Source organism: Staurois parvus, unplaced genomic scaffold (genome assembly GCF_062004578.1).
Source record: "Staurois parvus isolate SC_StPar_1 unplaced genomic scaffold, SC_StPar_1.0 ptg001051l, whole genome shotgun sequence".
In the NCBI taxonomy this organism is placed as follows: Eukaryota; Metazoa; Chordata; class Amphibia; order Anura; family Ranidae; genus Staurois; species Staurois parvus.
The window spans coordinates 4,776,287-4,798,851 of record NW_028318847.1 but is presented as its reverse complement, the minus strand read 5'-3'; the positions used below and the strand labels follow the sequence as shown (position 1 = coordinate 4,798,851).

Sequence of the window (22,565 nt, the reverse complement as noted above, 5' to 3'; positions counted from 1 at the left end):
ACTTTTGTTTTAACATTTTCCATAGATGCGGTTATCCTGCTACCTGGTATTTTGTGTCCTTCTGGTCCCCAGTTTACAACAAGAGAATGAGGAGCCCAACACTTTCACGGTAATCTCTACTTTCCTTACCTACAGTACATAGTCACTAGATGTATTCTTTTTCAGCCTCCTCACACTGTACCTTGTCAGATCGTGTGATACAACCTCAATGACAAAGAGCTTCAAGTATAATTTATACTCAAGTACAGCAGTCATTTTTTAAATCTAAACTTGTAAATGCTAGTGACAAAGGCTTCATGATCAGCAAGGTTTTACTAAGAATTGAAAAAGTTTCTTTAAGTTTTCTGAGCAACGTTTACCTCCAGTTTGGAAACGTAGGGCCACCCTACCCAACAGTAATATTTAGTTATAGTTTGAGCATGGTGCTGGAGCTGCTGTATTTCCTGACCCTTCTTCTATCTACATAAGAGTTGTTCCTGCTCTTCCAAAAAAATCCATCAGAAATAATGAGACCCCCTTAAATTAGCCAAAGCAGGAACTCAAGTGCAGTGATCTCACCAGGTGAGTCTGCGAACATCTATCAGAAACTGAAACATTAGGTTTGGGTGGGCTGGTTGTTAATGGGAATGCTGGTTGTAGCTTTATCAAGCTCCCACAGATAGAGTTTTAAGAGGCCATTGGACTGACCTTTGTAGAAACTAAATGTCTATTAATGCTGCTATCATACATGTGAGCCTGTCAACACATGGTACAGTGTGTGGTGTATGTGCTATGGGGCATGTGATTATCCATTTAAAGTGCCGGTTTACATATATGCGGATTGGATGCTGTTTGAACTGCATCCAATCGGCATGACATGTGAAATAACATTGCTTCCTATGGAGCCTGTTCACATATGTCCAGTGTAATGGTAGTGCGGATTCAGTGTGGATTGAAAAAGAGTCCTGTACGATTTCTGTGCAGTGTGGTCCAGTTCAGGTGCGGATTACAGGCTATTGACCTCTAAGGCAATGGTTTCTAAACTGCACATGTGTGAACACGATAAAATCCTGACCTAAACCTGATGTAAACCTGACCTGAAACACAAAACAACTATTGTGTCAATTAGCTATGAAACCTGAGCTTCAATCCGCACCGCACATGTGTGAATCAGCTCTAAATCACACCCCAATATATACAGTATACTTGATCAAAACCTGAACCTTGGCACACTGCAGTGCATTCAATAAAAAATCCATGTTACCTTACAGTGTGTTCTCAAAGGGTCAGTCAGGTGCATTTTTGGTCCATAGACATGGGTGTTGAGGGCCCATAAAAATGAATAAATATTTGTCTCTTATACACACACCCACGAATGAGCTCTAAATGACCACTGAAGCTTGCTATATGTTTGTTCATGACACTCTTGAGGATAGGGTTTACAAGTTAGTAAAATTACAAAATGCTCATTTGTATTCAGCTCAAGGCTGCCTACGCATTTGAGTTGAGCATCTTTGGCTGTTTTTACAGTTTTTTTTCTGCTTTTTGGCAGGTGAGTTTGCTTGACAATTTTTAGTTAATTATTTTTAACCAATTGAAAGCTAATTACTAGGGGGAAAAAGGTACAATATGCATGTTTGCTAATTTTTCGCATGCTTTTCAGTCATTCCTACTGAAGTCAATTGAGGCAAAAAATGCTTGAAGGTTGTAGCTTAAAAGAAGCTTGTGTACTTTTTCCAGCTTCACCACACTCAGGTTTGAGCAGTCACAGCTGGAAATCAAGGGATTTTGGATGTTGAGTTTTTTTGGAGCTTCAAGCTTCAAATCATTCAGCTGTGAATGGAGCCTTGGAGATTTTTATATGTCAGATGTGTATTTACAAGTGACAGTTATGATAAAATCGTTTTCTTGTCAACTATTACACTTGAATGATGTTGTTATGATCAAAGGCACTGTAAAATCAGCTAATGACAACTTCAAACCCTCAAATGTTTTTCATCACATGGCTCCCCTGCTCGTACAACTTTCCTCATTACTATTATCATTATAGAGCCCTTTGCTTGCCTCTATCCAGCTCTCAGGGTACTTTTCCTCCCCCTGACACCAACAAAGAGGCAAAATTTCTTACACTGGCTCCAACAGTGGGTAACCATTCCTCTCACTGACACCAACAATGGGACATTTTTCCTTCCACTGACACCATTGATGGGACACAATTCCTCCCACTGATATAAACAATTAGGCACTATTCCTACAACTAATACCAATGATGGGGCACTATTCCTCCCTCTGATACCAATGATGTGGCACTATTCATCCCACTGTCACCAATAATGGGGCACTTTTCCTTCCTCTGATACCAATGATGGGGCACTATTCATCTCACTGTCACCAATGATGGGGTACTATTCATCCCACTAGCACCAATGATGGGGCACTATTCCTCCAACCAATACCAATTTAGGGGCACTATTCCTCCCACCGGTACTAATGATGAGGCACTATTCCTCCCACTGACACCAGTGATGGGGTACTAATCCTCCCACTGTCACCAATGATGGGGCATTATTGATCCCACTAATACTAATGATGGGTCACTATTCTGCCAACAAATACCAGTCATGGGGCACTATTCCTCCAACCAATACCAATTTAGGGGCACTATTCCTCTCACCGGTACTAATGATGAGGCACTATTCCTCGCACTGACACCAGTGATGGGGTACTAATCCTTCACTGTCACCAATGATGGGGCATTATTGATCCCACTAATACTAATGATGGGGCACTATTCATCCAACCAATACCAATTTAGGGGCACTATTCCTCCCACTGGTACTAATGATGAGGCACTATTCCTCCCACTGACGCCAGTGATGGGGCACTAATCCTCCCACTGTCACCAATGATGGGGCATTATTGATCCCACTAATACTAATGATGGGGCACTATTCTGCCAACAAATACCAGTCATGGGGCACTATTCCTCCAACTAATACCAATGGCTAGACACTATTCCTCCTTCCACTGACTACAAACTTTATGTCATGTTTTTTACTCCCACTTTTGCTGGGACATTTTCCACTGGCTACTCTGGCCCCCCTAAAGTTTGAAGGACAATAAGCTGGCCCTTTGTTTAGAAAGTTTGGAGACCCTGTTATAGAGCACAGTTTACAACATAAGGACAGACAGTACAATTACAATACCGTAGGAATCAGAGGGCCCTGCTCGTTAGAGTTTACAATCTAAGATCCTGTTATGTAATGGAGCTGTACACTAACTGGGTACAGTGTTCCTTGTTTTATATTTTGATTATGCCTCTAGTTTATCAGCACATTGATTGGACAGACTATTTATTACACTTTTATTGTATTGTTATTGTCACTATGTGTTTGTGTTAAAAAATTAAAGCCTGATAAAACCCAAGCAATACTACAGCCATCCATATTCTTATGATTCATATCATTGCCACCCCCAAACTGAAGGTGAAGGGGTGATTTAAGAGCCTTAAGAAAACTATTTTAAGCTTTTTGCTTGCTCAGCCTGATGCTCTTCAGACAAATGTCACAGTTTAGGATTAAAGAAAAAAAAATATTGTTGGCCTTGTTTCTTGAAAACGCATACTTGTTCTGGGTGAGTGAAAGAGTATGATTTTTGCCTTTGCTCCCTGTATTGCTGCATACATATTTCAGCTAAATGACTCAAAAGGTACTGAAGTCAATAACAGGAAACTAGAATTTTCAGAAGGAGGTCACCCCTCCATATTTCTCACATGACTGGCCAACAGTAGAGATAAGATCAAGTATGTTCGGATATGAGTGCAAACCTGACTGAGCTTTTCCGCCGGGAAGCTGTCAAAGCCAGCAGTCAATCATAGGTGGTGGCGGTATTCCCTGCCTGCAGCTGCTTGTATGCAAGGGGCATGCATATGTCCAGCTGTGGGGTACAGAATGCCTCCACTGCCTATGATTGGCTGTCAGCTTTGACATCTCCCCAGTGGGATAGCTCAGGCGGGTTTGAACTGGCGTCTGAACACACCTGTGCTTGTCACTGGTCTGCAGTCTTTGCAGAAGAGAAAGTTTTAAAGTAAAATATCCGCCAGCTAGCAGCAATGGGGGAGCCATTGTTGATTTCCTTCTGAAAATGCTGGCTGCCATGCTCTTCCTCTGACATCATTACTTTGTGAGTCGCTAACCAAGTAGGAATATGTACTGTAGATCGATCTGATTTCACTGGCTTCATGCTTGTTCTGGGTCAGTCAGTAGCTCAGACAGGGGCGGACTGACAACTCATGGGGCCCCCGGGCAAAGTGGATCATGGGGTCCCTGTGTCCTTGACCATACCCAAAAGACACCCAAAAAAGTCTATAAAAAGGTACCAGGGGCATCTTATGGGGCCCCCTACTGACCCCGGGCCCTTGGGCAGTGCCCTAGTGCTTGAATGGTCAGTCCACCCCTGAGCTCAGATGTAATTGAAGTTAAATAGTTAGGCATCTAGAGTCAAATAGTGGTGGTTTACTATATGTGTTTTGTTCATGACTGGTTTCCTTTAAAGTGATACTAAACCCCAGACTCTGCATTCACTATATGTGGTCTCCTACAGTACACAAAATGTGGAAGTGCAATTATTTTATTAAATATAAACTGCTAAATACCTTTTCTCATCAGCAGTTAGAGCAGACTTGTCACTTCTATCAGTGTCCAGCAGAGCACTGGTTAAAACTTGTAAGAGGAGTTTTCTTTCTGCTCCAGGAGGATGCAAAAACCCTGACCTCTGTCTGGACAGTGCTGATTAGCCCTGTGCTGATCACATGCACTCTCCCAAGGAAAAAAAAAAACCTCTCTAGCAATACACACTAAACTGGGCATGGGCAGAATGGCTACAGTTCAGTCTGTCTTATCAGGAGATAAGACGTGGACATTTGAACAAGAGGAGGATCAGAGAAGTCAGGATCAAACGGCCTTTTTACACAATGCAGAGGATTAACCCCTTATGTTCCACAATGACTATAACGAGCATGCTTTACTGCATATACAGACTGATTTTACTGTTGGGGGTTTAGTAACACTTTAAATACTGTCAGGGCAGATTATTTTGTACAAGACATCTCACACAAGTAAGATATGGAGAGCGTGGTTCACACGTCTTCTATTTATAAAGATTTAACTGCCAAAAAAATATTTAGCTGGAAAAAAATCTTTTAGAGTGTTCCTGTTGCTAAATAAAGCAATGACTGCGCTCAGTTTGAAAGAGGGTTTACGGGAAGGTTTCCTCCATTAAAGAAACACTAATCTACTATTTTCCATTTCCTATTTGTGTTTGCTCCTTGTAAATATTAGGGAACCAGCATATATAAATTCTGCTGTTATATGACTATTCCAGTGTTTCCAGGGTGACTTGCACATGTCATCATCAGTCCCCACCGGAGTTTTTCTTCAACCCTGCTGTTAGGTTTTTTGGGGGGTTTTTTTAACACAAGTGATAAACTTTTTTGGCATACAGGAGGTTGGCATGTGGCCAGCTCTATATTGAAATACTTGTGTTTGTGGTCAGCCTTGCTGTGGACAACGCTAGGAAAAGCAAGAGCAACCACTACATTTTGTTTTCATACAAATATGTCAGTTTGCATTTGAATCTTCTTACTTTTCTTGCATAGACTGCAAGATTTTTTTTTACTTCTGTAAATTGTAGGTTCAGACATTCCCACCCTCTTTATCCTCTATAGCAGAGGTCTCCAAACTTTTCAGTATGAGGGCCACGTCATATATAATACAAATATTTGTGAGCTCAAAAAAAAAAAGTTTCATAAATCAATGAAAAACAAATGAATAAATCATTTTTGCTTGAATCTTTATTGGAATTCACATGGTATGATTCAGAACAAAAGGAAAGAACTACAGTACTAGAAAGTCCTTCTTACATCAGGGTCCCCATCAGAGCCTCCAGTTTACATCAAATTCTCCATCAGTGCTCCCCCAACATCAGTGTCCCCATCAGAGCCCCCTTACATCATAGTCCACCCTATTAGTTCTCTGTTACATCAGAGTCCCCCCTTACATAAGGGTCCCAATCAGAGCCCCCCCCCTTACATCAAGGATCCCCATCAGAGTCCTCCCTTACATCAGCATCCCCATGAGAGCCCACCCTTACATCAGCATCCCCATCTGAGCCCCTTTTACATCATATTCCCTATCAGTGGTCCACTCTTACCTATCTTGTATCGTAGCTGTACTCAGCGTAGCAGCAGCAGCAAACATGACCCTGGCTGCTGGGCAGATGCAATCCTGTGTCAGGCCAGATTTGGCCCATGGACCATACTTTGGATACCCCTGCTCTATAGTTTTGTAAAATTCATTGCTAATTGACACTGAGAATGTGAATATCTGAAAGTTAGAGGAATGACTGGCACAGAAAGCAAGTGTACAAATTGTTTTTCTGCTCTTCCCAAAACCAAACCATTAAAGCCCAATTTCACTGTTTAAATTAGGTAAAGACATGCCAGATGCATCAAAACAAAAGGTTTTCAAAGTGTCAAAGTCTGCTTTCTTTCTAAAGCAGCTTCAACCTGCATAGAAAAGTCTATATACTCTCAGCGTGCTGCAGAGTGGGATACCTTGCTCTCTATGGGGAAGCAGTGATCTTTCTGTAGAGGTCTAATACACCTCTTGCTGAGTAGGAGCTAGAGTTCTCCAATCAGCAGAGAAAATGAGCCTTGTTGATTGCATGAGCACTGATGAGCTATAGCTATTACTTAGAAGAGGCGTGTTGGACCTCTGCAGAGAGAACAGTTTTCCCACAGCTGGTCCAACCCTGCAGCTGCAATAGGAAGAAAATTAACTATAAGACACTGAACACCTTTTGTTTTGATGGACCTAAAATGTATTTAGCTGATTTAGTGTCACTAAACCCCCAACAGTAAAACCAGTCTGTATATGCAGTAAAGCATGCTTGTTATACTCACTGTGGAACCTAAGGGGTTAATCCTTTGAATTGTCTAAAAAGGCTGTTTGATCCTGTCTTCTCTGATCCTCCCTTTTTTCCACAGTCCCCAATCCATCTGCTGATATGCAGAATTTATATATGCTGGTTCCCTAATATTTACAAGGAGCAAACACAAATAGGAAATGGAAAATAGTAGATTAGTGTTTCTTTAATGGAGGAAACCTTCCCGTAAACCCTCTTTCAAACTGAGCGCAGTCATTGCTTTATTTAGCAACAGGAACACTCTAAAAGATTTTTTTCCAGCTAAATATTTTTTTGGCAGTTAAATCTTTATAAATAGAAGACGTGTGAACCACGCTCTCCATATCTTACTTGTGTGAGATGTCTTGTACAAAATAATCTGCCCTGACAGTATTTAAAGTGTTACTAAACCCCCAACAGTAAAATCAGTCTGTATATGCAGTAAAGCATGCTCGTTATAGTCATTGTGGAACCTAAGGGGTTAATCCTTTGAATTGTCTAAAAAGGCTGTTTGATCCTGTCTTCTCTGATCCTCCCTTTTTTCCACAGTCCCCAATCCATCTGCTGATAGAACAGAACATTGGGGGAAAGCTGCACATGTATTGCTAGAGAGTTTTTTTCTTGGGACAGTGCATGTGATTAGCACAGGGCCAATCAGCACTGTCCAGACAGAGGGTCAGGGGTCCTGCAGCCTCATGGGACAATCAGGAGAGAATAAAAACTCCTCCTACAAGCTTTAACCAGTGCTCTGCTGGACACTGATAAAAATCACAAGACTGCCCTAACTGCTGATGAGAAAAGATATTTAGCAGTTTATATTTACTAAAATAATTTCATTTCCATGTTCTCTGTGTAGCACCTTCCTAGTCAGCTAGGGGGAGCTAGACTCCAATTGTTATTGAGAAGGGGGAGTAGCAGCCTGGGTGTGATAGCTAACAGGGGTCAAATTATGATCAGAGCTGAGAGACTCTGCAGACCAGCCCTCTGGAATTTCCCCCTGCTCTAGAACGTTGGAGAAAGGTCTAGAAGCAGTGAATGAATCTGAGGAGTGGCTGATCTGCACTTTTGAGGGATCCTGGCCAATCACCAACAGGAGGCTTGGCAAGGGGCCAGGACAACCCTTAAAAGTGAGAGAGCCTGCTCAGCAGCAGAAGAGTTTGGGTGGAAGACAGAGAGGATGTGAGGCAGAAGGCAGGAGCCTGGGAGGGGGCCCAGATTGAGAGGAGCTCACCTACAGGTAGTGGAGCTTGGAAGAGGAAGTGTCAGACCCATAAGTAGCTGAATTTGACTTAATATCAGCCTTCTGCAGTTGTCTGTACAACAGAGCTCAGAGAGGCAGACATTGTCAAACAACCAATCAGGGGTTCTACAGTGCAAAGAGCATTTTGATAGGAGGAGAAAGCAGAGGGACAGAGAGATGAATTGATTTGTGTTTTGCTTCTCCTTTTACTGTCCAGTCACAGAGTGGGAGTGCGAAGGACATCTGTAAGTGAAAGTGACACTGTAGTAGAAAAAGATTAGTGTTGTACTCATCTGTGCATTCCACTGTCTGCCTGAAGTTCAGCTTTAGGAAAGATTATTTACGAACAAATGTAGCACCAATAACACTGGTATTTTAAATTATCAAGGAAAGTCATGTCTGAAATGATCTGAGTAATGTGCAAGAGGACCCAGGGTTATGCTCTGGGTTTTAGCAGCCAAGCAACTAGTATTACTTCGGATACTATGTTGACATATTTTATCCTAGCTGAAAAGCATATAAACTGTAGCAAGGTAACAGAGAGTCCTTGTTGTAACATGCAGAATAATTGATGGACAATCTCCAGCTCTTCAGATGGCATTTGTCTCATTGGGGATTTGGTTTGCTTCAGCATTAGAACTTGTAAGACCTGATTGAGCTTGATGGACTCTTTCCCTTTCTTGTTACACTATGCCTGTGCTACTATGGAACTACAAAGAGCCCTTTTAGCTGGTAAATATGCATGCTTACAATAAAGCTTTTCATACCAACCAGGCTTATTTTAATTTCTGTCTTTGCGGACTTGGCTATTTCAAGGTTTGTGTATTGAATATTACTTGAATGATCAGCACCTCAGGCAGCTACACCGAGCAGCCAAAACTTTATGACCACTGTAAGGTCAAGTGAATGGCATTAATTATCTTGTTACAATGACAGCTAAAGATCGGTGGGATGTACAGTATTAGGCAGGAAGTAAACATGTTGTCCCTGAAGTTGATGTGTTGAAAGCAGAAAAAAAAGGCGGATCACAGTTTGTTGTATATGGGGCTGTGTAGTCGCAGACCATTCAGGGTGCCCATGCTGCCCTGTGTTCACAGCCAAAATCACCAGCAATGGGCATGTGCTCATCAGAAATGGACCGTTTGTCTTTAATATTGGTGCTGGTGGCACTTATTTTTGCAGTTAAAATAAATTTAGCAGTTCTATGTTTTGTTGTTTTAATATTTTCTACTTTTTAAAAAAATTTATTTTGGGGGGGGGGCGGGCGAAAGTAGCTGTTCTTGCCTAGGGAACAAAATAGTCTAGCATCGGCTCTGGTTGCAGGGTAGGGTTTCCATGGATCACTCTTGTTTTTCCAGCACATCCCCCAGATGCCTGATTGAATTGAGATCTGAGGAATTTTGAGGCCAAGTCAACACTTCAAACTTGTTTCCACGAAGGGGTGTACTTGGTCAGCAACAATGTTTAGGTAGGTGGTACTGTACACATCAAGTTAAAAAAAACACATGAATGGCAGGACCCAAAGTTTCGCAGCAGAACATTGCCTCCATTGGTTTGCCTTCTTCCCATAGTGCATTCTGGTGCCAGGTAAGCAACCCACTTATTCCCTGCCATCAACGTGATGTAAAAGAAAACATGATTCATCAGTCCAGGCCACCTGGTTGACTTCACCATGCATGGGACAGAAAGGACACTGGATTAGAACTGATCCCATTCAACTTGTATCAGTACACAATAGCATAGGTATGATTGCAATTATTGCAACATCTATACCAAACTGTAGAAAATGTATTACTCTCTGTACAAAATAGTTAACAGCATCATGTACAAGTATATCTAAGGTATTTAGTAGGACAACAAGCAATCTGCACAGTGGCATAACCTATGTATGCGTGCATGCAGAAATCAGCTAACATTTTGCCAATTGTTCTAAGCTAAAGGTAAAAGATAAAATCTGGTTGGTTGCTATTGTCTACAGTACATTACATTTTGTCTTGCTGCTCTTTTTTTCTGCATGTGCTCCATATCAACATGTTGATGAACAAATCTTACCTAATTTTCTTCCGTGTATTTTTTAGGAATGCACAGATGGCTATGAGTGGGATTCAGAGAGACAGCATTGTAAAGGTAAATGATCCTCCTATTTTGCCTGAGCTTGCAGGAGATGTTGATAACTCTACATTATAGGTACCTAAAAACTTCCAATTAGTGGTCATGGTTTGAGAAGTCAGGATAAATTACCTCAGAGTCAGATAAACTGGTGGTCAAGGAAGATTTTGGGACTGCACAGTTGCAAGATCAACTGCGTGCATGGAAAAATGTCAAGGTGATGCACAGGAAACTCTAAGAGCCAAAAGTTAGTCTGGTATCCCATCACTTACTGTACTGTATAAATAAAGAATGTTAACAAGTTGTGCATCAGCTGGTGGTTCCCCAGTCTAATATGAAGATTGTATTGGACATGGCCCATTGCTGTGTGTTGGGTGGTCATTTAGGGGTAGAAAAAAAGCTAACGAGGTGGACTGAACAGTGTTTTTTCATCAGACCAAGTCACCTACTTCCACTGCTCCGTGGTCCAGTTCTGATGCTCATTTGTGCATTGTAGGTGCTTTTGGCTGTGGAACGGTTCAGCATTGGCAATCTCTACTGGTCTGCCCACCCCAGAGCCCCATTAAAAAGTTCTGAATGCCCAGGAGCGGGACAGATCGGTGATCATGTGACAAAAGTGTTATTGACTGTCTCGGTGGTTACATGATCAGAAGCCTGTCGTGCCATGTATCGCTCCTTACACCCCGGTCGCACTGGGAGCAACTTGGCATGCCATTTGCATGCCATGAAACTTGAAAATCGTATGCCAAGTTGTACCCTATTGTCTGCAATTACAGCGGTAAAATCGGTGCGGTTCCGACTTGGTCAGAGCCGCACTGATTTCTAAAGTAGTACATGCACTACTTTTCTTGCAATTTGCATAGACATCTGTGTCAGATGTCTTGAAAATCACAACTGAAATTGGCAGTCTCCCGACTTTGAAATCGTGTGACTTCAGTGTAAGTTGCACGATTTCAAAGTCGGGCTTGATGTGACCGTAGACTTAGTCTTTGACTTCTTGGTCTCTGCTGGAAATACGCAGTGAGCAGTTTCTCAGCACATAAACATTCATTGCCTAGTTGATATATAAAGCTATATAAAGCTTATATTCGCCGCATAAGCCAGATGGAAAAATTCTAAATCTATATGACCTAACACCTCAAAAAGTGCATGAAAGTCACTGTGTGTGTGTGTGTGTGTATATATATATATATATATATATATATATATATATATATATATATACACACAAATGAAACTCGAAAAATTAGAATATCGTGCAAAAGTCAATTTATTTCAGTAATGCAACTTAAAAGGTGAAACTAATATATGAGATAGACTCATTACATGCACAGCAAGATAGTTTAAGTCGTGATTTGTCATAATTGTGATGATTATGGCTTACAGCTCATGAAAACCCCAAATCCACAATCCCAGAAAATTAGAATATTACATGCAATCAATAAAACAAGGATTGTACATAGAACAATATCTGACCTCTGAAAAGTATAAGCATGCATATGTACTCAGTACTTGGTTTGGGCCCCTTTTGCAGCAATTTCTGCCTCAATGCGGCGTGGCATGAAAGCTATCAGCCTGTGGCACTGCTGAGGTGTTACGGAAGACCAGGATGCTTCAATAGCGGTCTTCAGCTCTTCTGCATTGTTCGGTCTCATGTCTCTCATCTTTCTCTTGGCAATGCCCCATAGATTCTCTATGGGGTTCAGGTCAGGCGAGTTTGCTGGCCAATCAAGCACAGTAATCCCACGGTCATTGAACCAGGTTTTAGTGCTTTTGACAGTGTGGGCAGGTGCCAAGTCCTGCTGGAAGATGGAGTCAGCATCCCCATAAAGCTCATCTTCGGAAGGAAGCATGAAGTGCTCCAAAATCTCCTGGTAGATGGCTGCGTTGTCCCTGGACTTAATGAAGCACAGTGGACCAACACCAGCAGATGACATGGCTCCCCAAATCAACACAGACTGTGGAAACTTCATACTGGACTTCAAGCATCTTGCAGTGTGTGCCTCTCCATTCTTCCTCCATACTCTGGGTCCTTGGTTTCCAAATGAGATGCAAAAGTTGCTCTCATCAGAAAAGAGGACTTTGGACTACTGAGCAACAGACCAGGTCTGTTTTTCTTTAGCCCAGGTAAGAGGCTTCTGACGTTGTTTGTTGTTCAGGAGCAGCTTGACAAGGAATACAACATTTGAAGACCATGTTCAGGATCCATCTTTGTGTGGTGGCTCTTGATGCACTGACTCCAGCCTCAGTCCACTCCTTGTGAAGGTCCCCAACACTTTTGAATGGCCTTTTCCTGACAATCCTCTCCAGGCTGCGGTCATCCCTGCTGCTTGTGCACCTTTTTCTTCCACACTTTTCCCTTCCACATAACTTTCTATTAATGTGCTTTGATACAGCACTTTGGGAACATCCAACTTCTTTTGCAATTACCTTTTGAGGCTTTCCCTCCTTATGGAAGGTGTCAATGATGGTTTTCTGCACAACTGTCAAGTCAGCAGTCTTTCCCATGAATGTGATTCCTACTGAACCAGACTGAGAGACCATTTAAAGCAGGGGTCCTCAAACTTTTTAAACAGGGGGGCAGTTCACTGTCCCTCAGACCGTTGGAGGGCCGGACTATAGTTTAAAAAAAAAACTATGAACAAATGCGGACATAGTACAGGAGATGACCAGTGACTGCGGACATATAACAGCGGCGGGAATACTGGGCCGGCCGCTCCATGAGACGCACAGACATTTCACCCAAGTGTGTCTTTTGGAGTAAAATAGTGCCCCATCATTGGTGTCAGTGGAAGGAATAGTGCCCCATCATTGGTGCCAGTGGGAAGACTTGTGCCCCATCATTAGTGTCAGTGGGAAAAATAGTGCCCTATCATTGGTGCCAGTGGGAAGAAACGTGCCCCATCATTGGTGTCAGTGGGAAGAAACGTGCCCCATCATTGGTGTCAGTGGGAAGAAACGTGCCCCATCATTGGTGTCAGTGGGAGGAATAGTGCCCCATCATTGGTGTCAGTGGGAAGAATCGTGCCCCATCATTAGTGTCAGTGGGGAGAGGAATAGTGCCCCATTGTTGGTATCAGTGGGGGGAGGAATAGTGCCCCATCATTGGTGTCAGTGTGGGGGGGGAATAGTGCCCCGTCATTGGTGTCAGTGGGGGAAGGGGATAGTGTCGCAACATTGGTGTCAGTGGGAGGAATAGTGTCCCATCATTGGAGACAGTGGGAGGAATAGTGTCCCATCATTGGTGTCAGTGGGAAGAATAGTCCCTGATCTTTGGTGTCAGTGGGAGGAATAGTACTTCATTGGTGTCAGTGGGAGGAATAGTACCCCATCATTCATGTCAGTGGGGGAAGGAATAGTGTTCCATCATTGGTGTCAGTGGGGGGAGGAATAGTGCCCCATCGTTGGTGTCAGTGGGGGGAGGAATAGTGCCCCATCATTGGTGTCAGTGGGAGGAATAATGCCCCATCATTAGTATCAGTGACACTATGGGGCACTATTCCTTCCACTGACACCAATGACACTTAACTTGCTGACCCCTGTTTCGGCATGGTGCTGCTGCAGCCAGCATACCTGGTTGCAGCAGCACCATCTGCACTGCACACTTACCTGTCAGCTGTCCTTCTTCACTCTGGCCTCTCCCTCACTTGATGTTCGCGGGGCCGCTCGGCTCTGCCTCCTCGCAGGCGATTGGCCGCCTGTGTGCCTTTCCTGAGCTACAGTTCTGGCGCCCAATTACCAGTGAGGAGGTGGAGCCGAGCGGCAGTGCGAACATCGAGTAAGGGAGTGGCCAGAGTAAATGAAGGAGCAGCGCTTCCTGGACTGGAACGTCGTGGGACTGGGACACGGAGCCAGGTAAGATACAGCAGCCCCCTGCCCGCCCCTGTACTTAGTGTCCCTTCCTCGTGGCAAATACGCCCCTGCCCGCGGGCCGGATAAATGTCCTTGGCGGCCGTAGTTTGTGGACCCCTGATTTAAAGGCTCAGGAACCCTTTGCAGGTGTTATGGCTTAATTAGCTGATTAGAGTGGGACACTTTAAGCTTAGAATATTGCACCTTTTCACAATATTCTAATTTTCTGAGATTGTGGATTTGGGGTTTTCATGAGCTGTAAACCATAATCATCACAATTATGACAAGTCACGGCTTGAACTATCTTGCTTTGCATGTAATGAGTCTATCTCATATATTAGTTTCACCTTTTAAGTTGCATTACTGAAATAAATTGACTTTTGCACGATATTCTAATTTTTCGAGTTTCACCTGTATATACCAAAAGTATTGAGACATCCCTCCAAATCATTGGATTCAGGTGTTCCAGTCACCTCCACGGCCACAGGTGTATAAAATCAAGCACCTAGGCATGCAGACTGCTTCTATATACATTTGTGAAAGAATGGGTCACTCTCAGGAGATCAGTGAATTCAAGCATTGCCACCTGTGCAATACGTCCATCTGTGAAATTTCCCTGCTACTAAATATTTCACGGTCAACTGCTAGTGGTATTGTAAAAAAGTGGAAGCAACTGAGAACAACAGCAACTCAGCCACAAAGTGGTAGGCCATGTAAAATGACAGTTGGGTCAGCGCATGCTGAAGAGCACAGTGCGCAGAAGTCACCAACTGTCTGCAGAGTTAATAGCTAAAGTCCTCTAAACTTCATGTGGTCTTCAGATTGGCACAACAGTGCATAGAGAGCTTCATGGAATGCGTTTCCATGGCTGAGCAGCTTCATCCAAGCCTTACATCACCAAATGCAATGCAAAGCGTTGGATGCAGTGATGTAAACCATGCCGCCACTGGACTCTAGAACAGTGGAGACGTGTTCTCTGGAGTGATGAATCACGCTTCTCTGTCTGGCAATCCAATGGACATGTCTGGGTGTGGCGGTTGCCATGATAACTGTACTTGCCTGACTTCATTGTGCCAAGTGTAAAGTTTGACGGAGGGGGATTATGGTGTGGAGTTGTTTTTCAGGGGCTGGGCTTGGCCTCTACGTTCCAGTGAAGAGAATTCTTAAGCCGTCAACATACCAAGACATTTTGAACAATTTCATACTCCCCATTTTGTGGGAACAGTTTGGCAATGGCCCCTTCCTGTTCCAAAATGATTGCACACCAGTGCACAAAGCAAGGTCCATAAAGACATGGATGAGCAAGTTTGGGGTGGAGGAACTTGACTGGCCTGCAAAGAATCTTGACCTCAACCCAACAGGACACCTTTGGGATGAATTAGAGTGGAGACTGTGAGCCAGGCCTTCTTGTCCGACATCAGTGCCTGACCTCACAAATGTGCTTCTGGAAGAATGGTCAAACATTCCCATAGACCAGTGTTTCACAACTCCAGTCCTCATGGACCCCCAACAGGTCATGTTTTCAGGATTTCCCTCAAATGAAACAGCTGTGGTAATTACTAAGGCAGTGAAACTGATCAAATCACCTGTGCAAAATAATGGAAATCCTGAAAACATGACCTGTTGGGGGTCCATGAGGACTGGAGTTGAGAAACACTGCCATAGACACACTCCTAAACCTTGTGGACAGCCTTCTCAGAAGAGTTAAAGTTGTTATAGCTGTAAAGGGTGGACCAACTCGATAATGAACCCTACGAACTAAGACTGGAGTGCCATTAAAATTCATGTGCGTGTAAAGGCAGGCGTCCAAATACTTTTGACAATATAGTGTGTGTGTGTGTATATATATATATATATATATATATATATATATATATATATATGTACACACACACACACACAGTATATTGAACATTTAATCATCTCTAACATGAGATTTTGAAGGCAAACAAACAACTAAAATATGATTAAAATATAATTTAATATATTTAATATCTTTGTTGCTTGTATTATAAAATATTTTATCATAAAAAAAAACCCCATTGTTTGAATTTCTTCAATAAGGGGAAACACTTATATATAGAGAAATGCACACAGGTATATATGGTCAAGAACGTCAGGAAGACAGTGGTATTCCCAATTGCTCATGGTCAATGTTGTTTGGTAAAGTTTATTTATATAATTTTTCATCTACTGCCTTTGTCAATTTAGTCCTTACCAACTTTATTTACAACATCTGCAGATATCAACGAGTGTTTGACAATCCCTGATGCCTGCAAGGGTGAAATGAAGTGCATCAATCATTATGGTGGTTACCTATGCCTTCCTCGTTCTGCCTCTGTAATTAGTGACTCCCACCCTGATCCTGGACCTGCTGGAAACCCTCATGGTGGTGCTGGAACTGATCAAAGAAACAACCCTTGTCCAAATGGGTACCAGCCTGATTCACAAGGACTGGGTACCTGTGTAGGTAAGTGAGGTGTGACTCTGGAGATGGTTTATTTTATTATTAGGGATATTTTTAGGGATCTCAAACTTTCTTTTAAGTGACCGTAGAAGTGGATGTTCTGCTTCAGCTTAATATGACATCTGTGTTAATATAAATACTGCCAGTGCATACAGACATTTTTCAAACTTCAAAACCCAACTCCAGGAACAGCTATTTTTCATGAATTTTTAAAGCTCTGCTTAGATCCCCTAATACAGGGGTGTCAAATTCAATTTCTTCTTGGGCCGCATCAGCATTACGGCTGCCCTCAAAGGCCAGTTGTATCTCTAAGACTGGATGTCCAGAGCACCCTACCCCCCATTTACATTAGATGTAAAGAGCCCCCCACCCTCCCTTACATCACAGTGCAGCCCCCCCTAACCTTGTGCTGCTGTTGGGATGAAGCTGGGGGTGTAGCTAGGAATCTAAAAGTGCAGGGTCTGGAGGAGGACAAAAGAGAAGGGATGGAGTCTGCTGAATGTTGAGACCAGGGGAGGTGGGGATGAGGCTGTAGCTGCACAGAGAGGTGCAGAATCTGTAGGAGGAGTTCTGTCCTCCTCTCTGCTGCCAACTTCTAAGACAAAGTGGATTGGAGATGAGGGGGGTGCCGCATCTGCAAGGGCCATCTGAAATGGCCTGGCGGTCCGGATTTGGCCCGTGAGCCTTGTGTTTGACACCTGTGCCCTAATATGTAGAGTGGGAATCTGTATCTCCAGATCCTCACTGCATTGGAACAATGTTTATAATCCTCACCAGTTCAGGTGTTCAGCATCCACAACTTCCCACTCTTCTGTGCCATTCACAAAGCTTAAATCTCAACTTAGCTCAGAGAGCTTCTGAAAGAGTAAAGGAAAAACATATGTTTGTGAATTAAAGATTACAAAAATCATAAAAAATCCTGTGCCTGGATGAACCTTCCATGATCAGCTCCCCCCAGCCACCCCTTAAACACTTACCTGGCTCCTCTCTTGGTCCAGCTGTGTCTGTCTGCCATTGGCTCCTGTTATTGACAATTAAATCCTGTGAGGAGTGGGTTGGGGGGGGGGTGGAACCTGTTGCTGCCTCTGCGTTCTCTGTAATGAGGACGTGAGAGCAGTGCTGCTGCATATAGGCACAGTGCTGGATCGAGAGAGGAGCCAGGTAAGTCTTTAAGGGGAGGGTTTGAGGGGAGCTGTGTCTATGGATGCATACGGCTTAGCTCAGGAGTGCGCCCAGTGCTTTAGTGGGGGACCCCAGAGGAGGAGGTAGGAAATTGCTCTGTGCGCAGAGCAGGTATATATGACATGTTTATGATGATGCCTTTAAAGCAACTTTAAAGAGAACTCAGATTTACTATCAATGTAAGAGGGACAGAAGGTTGATAGCTGAACTGTCATGTTACATTGAGATACTTACCACCTGTTCTACAGCCTGAGTTAAGTTAAAATATATAAGATAGTTTATCTCTATTTCATTCAGATGTTGGACATTTGGTTGCATTTTATCAGAGGAAATCTAAAAAAATCTGTGAAATTAATTACAAGCTAGTAGATGTCAAATGTGTTTTATTTCTCAAATGTTTCATATTCCTTCTCTAATCACCCTAAATGAAGCATTAAAGAATAACAAAGGTTAAGTTCCACATTTTACATGTTACAACCCAACAACTACTTTAGGCCACATGTATCAGAATTTGCCACCAACATGGTGTTGTACTTTTTCACAGATGTAGATGAGTGTGCCCATGAAATTGACGACTGCCTGCCGAGCCAGGAATGTGTAAACATACCCGGTGGCTTCCACTGTAAATGTCCAGATGGCTATAGGAAGATTGGAAACGAGTGTGTAGGTGAGTATAACCATGTACATCATATGGCTGGCTTTTCACAGCTTTTTCTACCTTTCCATAACTACTTCAAATATGATAAGCAGAGACATACCACACCCCGTAACCTGAAACACATTGCAGCCATTAGTGGTAACTATAGTGGTATACAGAAATTATGTTTATGTTTCTAGTCAAAGTGGTTCATTTATGACCTTCCATTCAGCCTCTGCATGTTATAGGCCCTTTACTATACTGTACTCGTAATGGATTCCAGTGACATAGTTTCCATTACTATTCATGTAGTAATCTGGACAGCAATAACTAACAGAGTACATCTTGTTGGTAAGCTTTTTGATTTTTGGCTAAAATGTTTTCTTAGTTTTAGAATATTTTGTGTACCTTCATTCATAGAAAATCTCCCTCTGGTGCAGTGTTAGCCTGTAAAAACATTGCTATATAAAAAATAATACTAAAATTAAGTGCTAAATATTGCAGCATACCATTCACAGTTTATTATGGACATGACATACCTGAATCATGCCTTCCCATGGCCAGAGTTCCACTTACAAGAGTTTCTCTAGACATATGAACATATGTACAATTACTAGTTTTTCACAAGGGAAGACTATTTGGTGATTTGTAGCCCTAAGATCCCTCATTTCTTTAAAGCATAACTAAACACATTAGGGTCCATCAGGGCTCCAGTGGTACATCTGTCCTTTCCCTTGTCACTCCCTCACTGCTGCTGTCATTTTCCTCCATTCTTTTCCTGGGTTTGGAATCTTCCACATGTCGGCATAGCATCCTGAAAGTGTACACTGATCTGCACATGCGTGGTTCAGTGTACAATCCAAAGAAAATATGGTGGGCAGAAAATTAGCTTTTTTGCAGATGAGGCAGAGTCTCTTTTTCAATAGGGACCTACTCACTTGCAATTTACACAAAAACCCTTCATTCCTGCTTTACGATTGCTGAGGGTTGTTTGATATGTGAGCCCTTATCACAGATCTGCATTGCTGAGATGAACTGGTCATTAGGAGAGGATCCAATATACAGTATCTGTCCATTGCATCAACTTCTCAAAATTTGGCCAGAGATGATGTGATTTTCTTTTCTGCAACCACAGGGAGGAGGCATCCTTACCTGGAGATTACAGTGATGATTGCTAGCAGCTATAGCTGATGGCAAGAATCACACAAAAAAATCCGACCGTTTGGTTGTACCCAAGTCATACATCAATCGATTTGGGTAAAATTCGAACCATTTATGGCTGGCTTAACAACCAGGCTATTTCAGCACTGCTTATCCTTGATAAGGAATAAGACAACCCTAGGCTCTTCTGTGAAGGTTAAAGCCCACTTGAAGTCTAACACCTTTTTATATCTTCATTTTTTTAATCTTATTATAGTCCTGAATAGTATTAAAAACTTTTTTGTGATCTCTCAATAAAAATACTCCTCTAGCTCTAACAAAGCAGTACCCTATACTGGCAGTGCTGAGTAACAGCAACATCCCTCAACACAAGTGTCCTCACCTAGACTTTGTATTACAGAGAAGAGTCGAGTGTGTCAGGCCAGTTCTTTTACTGAGAGCAGCAGGATTTAGGCTGGGTACACACATTCATCCGTTAAGCAGGACGAAGCGCTGTCTGTTCAACAGAAGCCGATCATTAGATTAGCTTCTGTCGAATGGTCCTGCTAGAGAACCAGCATTTGATCAGTGTATTCTGATGGGAGCGGGAGTCCCTGCTGTGAGAATACAGTTCACAGCAGGGGAGATCCTTGCATCCACATCACTTGTGTGGATACAGGAATCTGCAAGTTTTTTTTTTTTTTCAGGCCACAGGTTGAATGAAAAAAACTCAGTGCATACCCAGCTTAACTCTGGTGCCCATTGGACTTCAGTCATATTTGGCATCCCTGCACAGTTACTCTAGCAGGAAAGTGGTGGTAAGGCTAGGAGAATGGAGGTTGTTCGTACACCTGTACAATTTCCATGGGACAGCAGATCTATCTCCACTACTGCAACTGAGCTTTAAGCTGAAGGGAGTAATTATTAAATAGCTTTATCCTATGAATAGGAAGAAACAGATGAAACTATTTATATATTCACTCATTTTGAGTTTTACTTTATTTGCTTCTAGTCACATAATCAATATTTCAGCTATTTCAGCTGTACCTAAAAGGATCAAATATCTTCCAACTAGATCCTCCAATTCAGTCTGGAGTTGTTTTTTTATACAGTGTTCATACATCTGCTTACCAAGTATGCTAAACTGAATACCCCAAGTGTGCATTGATTTACCTTTTTACGGAAATTAAAGTAGAACTCCAACCAAAGCCCTTTTTTCAGATTGGAGATAGAGCAATAAGGTTTAAAACTTACACTTTGGACACATTTTCCTTCCCCTCCTGTCCCAGAGACTAGTTATTTGTCTTACATGGGGGGAAAACCCCTCTATGACATATGTCACCAGAACAGTTGTCCCCATTTGGGAGGCTCCCCTTTAACTTCAGTGTTGGTGATGATTATGAAATGTTGGACATCCTATCCCTTTTTTGTTTTATTGGGAATGGCCACCAGAATAAATGCTGCTGGTGCATTCTCCTACGAGACACAGACAGCAATAAACGCCAGAGATTCCAACCCTTCCTTACTCTGTTTAATGCTAAAAAAAAAGCTCACCGTTAATAATAATCATGTACAATCATTTCCAAACCGTTGCTCCAGTGTTGTGTTAGTGCATGTGTTACCCTTTTAATATCCAACACAGATTTTTTTATTAATACAGTAAATTTCTGTATATGTTTATAAAGTCTGACCAACCTGTTTTTATTAGTTACTAATTCAAATTCTGAACAGGCTTTTGAAATGGCTTCATAATGGAAATGTTGTTGAGCATTCACAAAGCACTTAAAGTGCTCAAATATGTACCTTCTATTGCTTTCAGCACCTCCAAATCTTCAAATTCTTTTGTTTTATTGCTGTGATCTGACTTTCTGTTAGAGGGTGGCTGCATTAGTTCTCCATAGTCTCTCTATATAAAAAAAAAAGTAGCCACCCTCTCTTGCTCCTTTCTGAGATGGAGACTACCAGAACAAGACCAAGTCAGCCTAGGTCGTGCTCAGCCATTCACAGCAAGCTTTGTATTCTGTGAATGAATACAGAGATTCCTCTGATTGGGTGAAGCGTGAGGCAGGAGGATGACATCACAATCTCTGATTCAGGCAGTTATACTTTCAATATTTCAAACAATGGGAACCAGTCATGCAAGAAATATGGGAGCTGATATTGCTGACCTTCTTCTGAAAAAAGCTTCTTGCCTGGTTGTGTTTAGTTTCAATGCTCTCTGATTCCTATACATGGCGTATGATGCATCAAGTAAAGTTAGAGTGAAGTTACAATTCTTGTTCTGTGCAACTGTTCCAGGTAGGTAACTTAGATAGTATTGAAGAATCAAACAACGTGACCAACATGACCATCAGCAGTTGGCTTCCTCCAAAGTTCTTCATGAGAGGTATCTTGTAATGAATAGTTAACAGGGCTAAAAGACTGTCTTTTCTGCTTGCCTGAAGTTTCTCTTTATGGCCCACAGCTAGATGTCAGTTAATTGTAGAAGCACACTCTACTGCTTACACTGTCTCTATGCCTCTAATACTTTTGTCTTCCTACCATTGCAGACATTGACGAGTGCAGATACAGATATTGTCAACATCGCTGTGTTAATTCTCCTGGATCGTTCACCTGTCAGTGCGAGCCAGGATTTCAGCTGGCATCTAATAATCGCTCATGTGTAGGTAAGAAATTCTAAACTCTTTATATCCTCTGGACAGGTATAAGGTCATGCAAATGATCATGTCTTTCCATGCATGCACCATCTCATTTTGAAAGCCAACATACATATTGTCTACAACCATGTTACAGTCAGTATACAGAAGCTGGAAGATGTAATCTTACAACCAGCATTTGACTAGTGAGGTCATGTATTCACCAATAAAACCTGTTTGTGCTATTGGAGGCAGAATACTTTCAATGGCCAGATGCCAGAGGGCTGTCAAAACTTAAAATAATTCTTGTTTTAAGAAACAGTTAGGTTAAGGGTTTGTATTTAAAATACAAGCTACAAT

At 42.3% G+C, this 22,565-nt stretch overlaps 1 protein-coding gene across 2 annotated transcripts in view; it reads left to right on the top strand.

Annotated features, from left to right (window-relative positions):
* EFEMP2 (EGF-like fibulin extracellular matrix protein 2) overlaps positions 1–22,565 on the top strand; it is a 69,385-nt gene that overhangs the window by 2,184 nt on the left and 44,636 nt on the right. For both annotated transcript variants that reach the window (XM_089658094.1, XM_089658093.1), the window contains exons 2-6: positions 26–109; positions 10,261–10,309; positions 16,386–16,613; positions 18,337–18,459; positions 22,119–22,235. In XM_089658094.1, the coding sequence (XP_089514220.1) occupies positions 26–109; positions 10,261–10,309; positions 16,386–16,613; positions 18,337–18,459; positions 22,119–22,235 (601 nt within the window). The remainder of the gene's footprint in view (positions 1–25; positions 110–10,260; positions 10,310–16,385; positions 16,614–18,336; positions 18,460–22,118; positions 22,236–22,565) is intronic.